This window comes from Bidens hawaiensis, unplaced genomic scaffold (genome assembly GCF_021521415.1).
Source record: "Bidens hawaiensis isolate Kalapana, Puna unplaced genomic scaffold, B.hawaiensis_p1.1 tig00036797_1, whole genome shotgun sequence".
NCBI lineage: Eukaryota > Viridiplantae > Streptophyta > Magnoliopsida > Asterales > Asteraceae > Bidens > Bidens hawaiensis.
Window position 1 is genome coordinate 3,103 of NW_027496425.1, and position 8,335 is coordinate 11,437.

General features: G+C 37.0%; 1 protein-coding gene across 1 annotated transcript; it reads right to left on the reverse strand.

The window, feature by feature from the left end:
* Window positions 1-519: 519 nt before the first annotated feature.
* On the reverse strand, window positions 520-4,559 carry LOC143588820 (dicarboxylate transporter 2.1, chloroplastic-like). Its single transcript, XM_077069732.1, has 4 exons — window positions 3,779-4,559; window positions 3,196-3,509; window positions 1,872-2,320; window positions 520-816 (listed from the first exon to the last, which is right to left on the reverse strand). Exons 1-4 carry the CDS (start codon window positions 4,553-4,555, stop codon window positions 701-703), a joined length of 1,656 nt encoding a protein of 551 aa, XP_076925847.1. The 5' UTR covers window positions 4,556-4,559; the 3' UTR covers window positions 520-700.
* Between the last annotated feature and the right edge of the window lie 3,776 nt (window positions 4,560-8,335).

The following is an 8,335-nucleotide window of genomic DNA, read 5'->3' on the forward strand; positions in this document are numbered from 1 at the left end:
GGGAAGAAAATGAAGGGAAATTAAACATTTTAGGTGTTCCCGAGTTAAGAAGAAAAGAAAAGAAAGATATATTTTCTTATTATACCCTTTAAGTAAACTATTATATGGAGTTAAATATAAGGGTAATTTAGGAATTGATAAAAGTTATAATTAGACAAATATTTTCTCTCCTAATCTCTCCAATTTGAGAGGATGATAATATGTTTAAATTTTCTAGCATTTTCCTTCCTTCCCCCTCCCTTCCCTTTCTTAAAAAATCTCTGAAACATGATTTTTTTTATATTTTCCTCTCTTTTTTTCCTCTCCCCTCGTTAAATGAGATTCGAGAACAAAGTGTCTGCTCAAAGAAATGTATGTTCTTAGTTGTTTCCTTACTAATGCCCTTTGGTTTATCCAAGGGAAACCTTACCTTATCACTTCCATATTATCCTATTGCCAATTGGCCATGTGTGTGTTCCAAAGTAAAAGAGCACATACATACAAATAAAGGGCCATCCAAATTATATGATGCAACTGCAATCATACAAAAATAACAAAATGATTTGATTTCTCAATTAAGTCAAACCGATGACCATAAAAGATCCCAAAAACGTCAAAATTGAAAAGTCAACAAATTATGTGGCTTTCTTCAGTTCTTTTGTGCTCAAAATCAAGTTACACAATAAACATAAAAATTATCTACTTGATGAAACTCCGAGAATCAATACAACCCCAAAAACTTCCACCATACGCCACCAACAACCGTCCAGATCACTGCGTTAATACAAGCCATGATAAACCCGATTCTAAATACATCCGGGAGTTCCACATAACCAGCTGTTAAATAAAGAAAACAAGAAAAAGAAACTTAGTCATAAACCACCAACAAGACTTTCAAAGTCAACTTATCACTTCTCAAATATTCAAATTTGATATAACCTCAATGTTATTTGATACCAATTTTTGTACTTTTGCAATTTGTCCGAAACTTAATGTATTACAAAGTCTTCAGTATTTTACAAAAATCTGAAATACTTTATAGCAAAAATTTGCAAGTTGATATTTACTTCGTTTGACTTAAGAAGTATAAATGTTATCACTACCTAGTATGACATGCATAAAGGCGGGTTGGGTAACTAGTCAAAACATGTTTAGGTTAAAACGGTCAGGTCGGGTTGGGTTGACCAGAAAAAGTCCCTGTTTATTAATCTTTTATAAATAAGTAATTAACGTTAATTATTAAGCATTTAAACATAAAAAATATACCCATCTATGAACAAAAATATTTAGAAGATCATAAACGTTAAAAATGGAGGCAAAAATGAGCCGCACTGAGCCGCTCGTAAGATACTTGAGATCAGTTCGCTAAAAATCTTGGATCGAGCCGAGCTTAAACAAGTTTTTACCCTGAGGTCGAGCTTTTTTGAGGCTCATTCAACAAACAAGCTTGAGCCTGAGCTTCGTATATCGAGCTAGAGCCGCTGGCGAGCCTAAACGTGGGTTTTATTTATTTAAAAGTTATTACAAATTATTATAATGTTAATTAACAATATATATATGTTGCATATAATAAACGAATACATAGATAGGAAAATATAAAAATTGAATAAATAATAAACGAGCTGAGCACGAGCTTGAAAATTTACTCACGAAAAGAGTTGAGCTCCCTTAAATTAAACAGTCCGAACGAGCTCAGCTCGTTTACACCCTTATTTTACAACAGAAATTGTGTGACATTCAACTCGTTTACTCTATTCCCCTTACATTTACTTGTTTATTTGACCAGTTTAAGATTAAGTAATTAAACACAACCCAAACTAACACATTCATAAGTAAACGAGTCAAAATTGCCACTTCAACCGCATATTCGATTAAAACAAAGATTAAAATACCTCCAAAGTAAACAGCAGCTTGACCACTGCTATAATGCGTTTGAGCCCCAAACAAATTCGTGTTATAAGCTAACGCAAGCGCCGCCAGTACACCAGGCACACCAGCCGCCAAATGCATAGCAAGAAACGCAGAGTATAATGCTCCAACATGACCGGTTTGACTCGCAAACATGTAATGAATTAAAAAGTAAGCTCCTTGAAGAACACCAAATGCAGCGGGCCAACTTAAAGAAAATGATTGAAGAAATTTAGCTACACAATTAGACATCCACGTCACTATTCCAAGATTTGTGAGTTGACCCGCCATGCCAACGAGGACTGCAAACCAAGCCAATGTGTCCCATGCAGATTTTTCACTTAAGCAGTCGTCCCATTCAAGCACTCCTAATAATAGTAGTATTGATAGCCCCAACATTGCTGTAACAACACTCGGGATTCCAATAGCGTCCCTATGTAGATTATAATAACAAACCGCATTAGAAATGAGCGTGTCAGTTAGGGTCGAAACAGGTTATGACGCGTGTTTGGTTCAAAACACTTACTGTCTAAATCTTTTTTATTATATAATTAGGGTGTCAGACATGATCATAGAAATTAGTTTTTCAATAATAATAATAATCTATCTTTTTTTTTGTATAAAATGATTTAAGAGGTTTTGTGAACTAAAAAATCACTTTGCAGAGCTTTTGTCCCATCTGACCCATTTGGTAAGAATATTTTTTTAATTATTTAATGGTTAAATTATTAAAAAATAGCTTTAGCAAATGTCTTTAGAAAAAATAGGTCAAGTGGGACGAAACATCCCCAAAGTGTTTTAGCTAAAATCAAAAACCAAAAACTGAATTGAAGAAACCGAAGGACCAATTTTAAGTAATTTATAAATAATTAATAAATGGTGTAGTCAAAAAGATTTAGTTCCACATTAATCAACAAACTATTAATTAACAAATAAAGTTTGGCCTAAAGTTTCTAACCCAAAGTCATTATTTTGGGCCATTTTCTTATGGCTCAAAATTTTCAACTTTAAACCCCAATATCAAAATTTAATTTCTAAATTCAGTGTGAGCCCAAACTGACCCATCACATCCCTATAATTTAACCCGTTTATTTGACTCGCTAGACAAAAAAATAACCCAAAGCACACATAATAATTATATCATCTCAATCCCATATAAACAATGCTTTTCATTCATTTATTTAACGAATCAACCCGTCGACATATTTACCCCTAGTTAGCAAAACAGGCCAAAAAACAACCATGACACGAAAAACAATACGTTAAATCAATGACACAAAAGCTACAAGTTTGACAAATGTCACATACCCGAAAACCCAAAGAGAGACGGCAAGAATCATGGTGGCGATCATAATCCATTCGTTAGTTGTAATGGGACCCATGGCTTGAAGCCTCTTTGTAGCCATTGCAGGAGCATCTGGTGTATCTTTGGTTTCCGGGGGGTAAATTTTGTACAGAATGTATGGAGTAAGAAGAAGTGAAACGAAAGCGGGTAAACTAGCCGCCTTGAACCATGAAACCCATGGGCTTGCTAATACTAACCCCAGTTCCTCGGCTAGTTTCAGACACAACAGGTTTTGTGCTGCAGCGGTCAAGAATAGAGCACTAGAGTTTCCGGCACACTGTCAAGCATAATATAACAACGTTGTTAGAATCATAATTGTCCCATGAGAAATGTAAAAAATGGTAAACTTTAGCATAGTGTGTGAGCTATTCAAATCAGCTTGCTAAAAGCTCCAATCGAGCCGAGCTTAAACAAGCTTGAGCCAAAAAATAAGCTTGTTGATAATGAGCCTAAGCACGAGGTTCACTTATCAGCCTATTATTTATATAGTATATATTTGATATGTATTAGTTTGAAATAATAAATAACTAATAATACATTACTAACCTGGAACTGAGACTGAACAAGATAAGAGCCAAGCTTTTTGGAGGACGGATGATTGGGTTTACTCCCGGCTGAAAGCGACAAGGACTTGATGATGGGCAAGAAGACCCCACCGGCCCGAGCGGTGGTACTGGGCATGGCAGGCGCAATCAAGGCCTCGCTCAAGGTCAAGCCGTAGGACAAGCCCAGCGTACTATTGCCCAAGCACTTGACAAAATAGGTGGCGATCCGATCCCCAAGGCCGGTCTTAACAAAGCCCCGGGCGAAAAAGAAGGAAATGACAATCAACCAGATGACCTCGTTGGTAAAGGCGCCGAAGGCGGTGGTGAATGGTAAGGTTTTGGTGATGATTGTGGTGGTGAGGCCCAGTAAGGCCCAGGCGCCCACGGGGAGTGGGGAGAGGACGAGACCCGCGATGGTGGAGAGGAAGATGGAGAGGAGTTGCCAGGCCTGTGGTGTGACTTCGACTGGCTTTGGAACCGCGAATCGAACGAGTAGCCCGATGCCGACGGAGAGGGCTAAGGGGAGGATTTTGGCGCCTTGTGGCTTCGGTGAAGGTAAATCTTGGGTAGATGATGCGGAGACTGGCTTCAGTTTGAGGGGTTTTGGAACGAAGAGTGAGGAGGGTTTGGTGTTGGTGTTGGTGAACAAGAGGACGGGCTTGGTGGTGTTGGTGAATAATCGGGGTTGGTTTTGTATGTGTGCCGGAGACAATAGGCGGGATCGGAGGTGACGGGAAGGCGGGCAGAGGGCAGTGGAGAAAACAGCCGAAGCTTCCATTGTTGGGTTGGGAATGGTGATTCAAGATGAGTGAAAATGGTATGTCGTGACAGCGCCGCAGAATGTTGTGAATCTCTTCTGTTTGAGGCAGGGTGGGTATATTTATGCAACTTTTTATGGGTTTTAACGAGGGTCATTTTTTTAAGGAGAAAAAAGTTTTTTTTTTTTTAAAAAAAGGGACTACGGGCTAACAACAATATTTTATATTAAGCTTTAATTTCTTTAATATTTTTATTATTTAGTCCATTGAAAATTGATTCCGTTTATGTTTGGTTTGGTTTTGAATTAAATTGAGATTGAATTGGTTGGATTATAGAATAATTGGATTAGTTTTGTGTTTGTTAAGGTATTTGTGAGTTGTGGTTGACTGGAATTGGATTTTGGATTATATTTGGTTCGAATTTGATTTGGATATGGTTTTGGCCGAAACAGAGGATAGGTTTGGTTCAAATTGGATTCGGAATAAGAATAATTGGATTACGAGGGGTATTGATTTGGTTTCGCGTTGTGATGACGAGTATTTTGGTAATTGACTTGTGCGATTTGGTTGAATATTGAGTGTGGATTACAAATTAGATTTCTGGGTTTGGTGTTCAAAGGTTTCCAGATTTTTGGAAAATCCATATGAAGATTTGAAGATTTGATGATTTCAGTCTGATTCGTTAACTTTAGCTTGATTCGTTAAGTCATTCAACTCGATTCGTTAACATATTTGGCTGATTCGCTATGAGTTTTTGGTTGATTCGTTAACAAATTCGTTATACTCTCTGATTTGTGTCAACTGATTTGTGTGACACGTGTCATACCTCGGAAACTGTTTTCTAACAAATTTTGCCACGTGGCATTCGTTGTCAGAAGTTTGTTACAAACCGTTGTAACAAACTAATTCGTTATAAGTTGTTTCGTTAATCAATTGTAGCAATTCTTTCACTAATTCGCTAAGCTTATCTTAAGCGATTCGTTTAGTTAATTCGTTGTTTGACTGGTTCGTTGACTGTCTAATTCGTTAATCATCTGATTCGTTTAAACCATTTCTGATTCGTTACTTGATCACACTTTACTTCGTTACATTGTGATTCGCTAATTACTGTTCACAGTTCGCTACAACTGTTCACAGTTTGTTACCTATACTATTTTCAATTCGTTAATCTTATTTTCAAAGGTAACCCTTAAAGTTTAAAACTTGTCAAAAATGGCTGGTATGTATGCATTAGCTTCTCAAAACATGTTGATGCAACAAATGTTACAACTGGACACCGAGATCGGTTCACATTCAAAGTTTCCACGTCTGATGAAATTTAGCGATTTTGTTAAATGGGAACCTCGTTTTCGTGCTCATCTAGGGTCAGTTCACCCTGATTGTTCGTATTGTTTGGATGAGGTTTACACCGTTCCAATGATTGGGGATGCGACTATTGGTTTTACACCTAAAGCTATCTCACAATACTCGGTTGAAGAGAAGAAAGCTTTGGAAATTGAGACAAAATATTATTCGACTCTTATTATGGCTTTACCTGAAAACATCTTTCATCAAGTAGGGAGTATAAAGATTTGTGCTTCCTTATTTCAACATATTCGTATGAGATTTATGGGGAACACAGCCGAGAGTAAGAAGGTAATGCTTAAGTTTCAATTTCGAAACTTTAATTTGTTAAAAGGAGAAACAGTAGAGGAGATGACTACTAGGTTCAATCACTTGATTGTTGAGATGGACAAAATGGGATTGGAAACTTCTGAGGTTGACAAGATTGACACGATTAAGAGTGCACTACCAAGTTCTTATTCAACGTTTCTAATGGTTCTAAAAGAGAATAACTATTTTGCAAATGAAGACTTAACTGCCACTGAATTCTTGCAAAAGATTGAAGTAAGAGAATATGATCTTAAGTGTCAGAAATCCTCCAAGGATAGTCAAGATCCTGCTTTCTATGGTGGTAGTATGCCTCTAAGTTCTACCATTTCTCCTATCACTGCTTTTCTCACACAGCATGCAGGTGAAAATGAAACAACAGTTTATAATGATCCTAGAGCATGTTTTTACACAGTTGGTAATTCCGGATCATCTGGTGTTTCTGTTGGATCTGGAAATCCATCTACTACTAATCCATTTGCTTCACCACCTAGTGTCAACATGAAGGAAGCTGAAAAGAATTTTTCTTTTCTAACAGCCTTCATTTCTTCATATGAAAACTTGGTGAGTAGTAAGATAGCCACAAGTGATCTAACTGATGAGGATTATGATCAGATTGATCCAGATGACTTGGAAATCATGGACTTAAAGTGGAACATGGCTATGATCGTCCGTAAGGTTAAAAGATTCATGCAAAGGACTGGCAAAGATCTTCCGGCCTTGAACAAGAAATTGGGATTTGACAAGTTAAAAGTGAAATGCTATAATTGTCAAGAGTTCGGGCATTTTGCAAAGGAATGTCACAAACCGAAAAAGGAGTATACTGGTCCTCGTGGTCAAAATCAACATTCTTCTACACCACGAGGTAATGATGCTGAAAAGAAACCGTCTACTTCTGGTTCACAAGCAATGTTAGTTGATGGAAATAATTGGTCACAACGACTGTTGTGTAATGAAAATCAAGCTAATTTCGCAATGTTTGGATTGACTAAAGACTTTCAATATGCAAGTGGAAGTGAGTTGTCCTCTGACAATGATTCTGGATCTGATTCTGACGATTCTTGTGACAAGCCTCCAATTGTGTTTGCTTGCATGACAAAGATCAATGAGGTTAGCCATCCTATCTCTGCTACTTCATCTATTAAAGTAAATTGTGTGGACTGTGAATCTAACAAACCTAAGATAGAAGCTTTGAAAAATCATAATGATAATCCAGTGAGAGAAATTGCTTTTCTGAAGGATACTTATTGACAATATCTGGAATCTCAAATGAGATCTCGAGAAAAGATTGAAGCATTGTCGACAAGTAACCATGATCTCAAGGCTGAGTTATCTGTGAAAATGACTATTAATGATCAAAAGTTTCAAGAAATCCTGAAACATAGATCAAAGATAACTGAACTTGAGAATGAGGTTCTCGAGTTGAAGAACAAATTGGGTAAATTTCGAAATTCTTCTTTTCTGTTGAATGAAATTATTGAAGTTTCTGGAAAACAAAAGGATTCAAAGAAAGGCATCAGTTTTCTTGAAATTACGCCACCTTTTCATAATGATTATAAAATTAGTCCTTTTGCTAAACAAGAAGAAGAGGTAATTGTGAAAGAACCGGTGATTTCAGAAAATGCTAAACCTGTTAAATCTGAAACTGTTAAAAACCCAATTTGCTCCTCAGAAACCTCATGTTGAAAGCAACAAAGTCTTTGTTGAGAATTTTGACAAAGCACGTTTAGTGGTGCAAGGTTTTCATCAGCAAGAGGGTATGATTACACAGAAGTATATGCTCCAGTTGCAAGATTAGAGTCGATTCGAATCTTTCTGGCATATGCTGCTTATAAAAATATCAACGTCTATCAAATGGATGTTAAAAGTGCTTTTCTCAATGGTGAACTACACGAGGAAGTGTTTGTTTTACAGCCTCCTGGTTTTGAAGATCCTGATTATCCGGACTACGTTTACCGATTAAACAAGGCTCTGTATGGTCTACATCAAGCCCCTATAGCTTGGTATGGCACACTTGCCGACCATCTGATTTATAACGGCTTCAAACGATGGACTGTCGACTGCACTTTATTTCATAAGACTGTTGGTGATGATCTTCTCCTTGTTCAGATTTATGTCGACGACATAATCTTTGGGTCTACAAACGACAT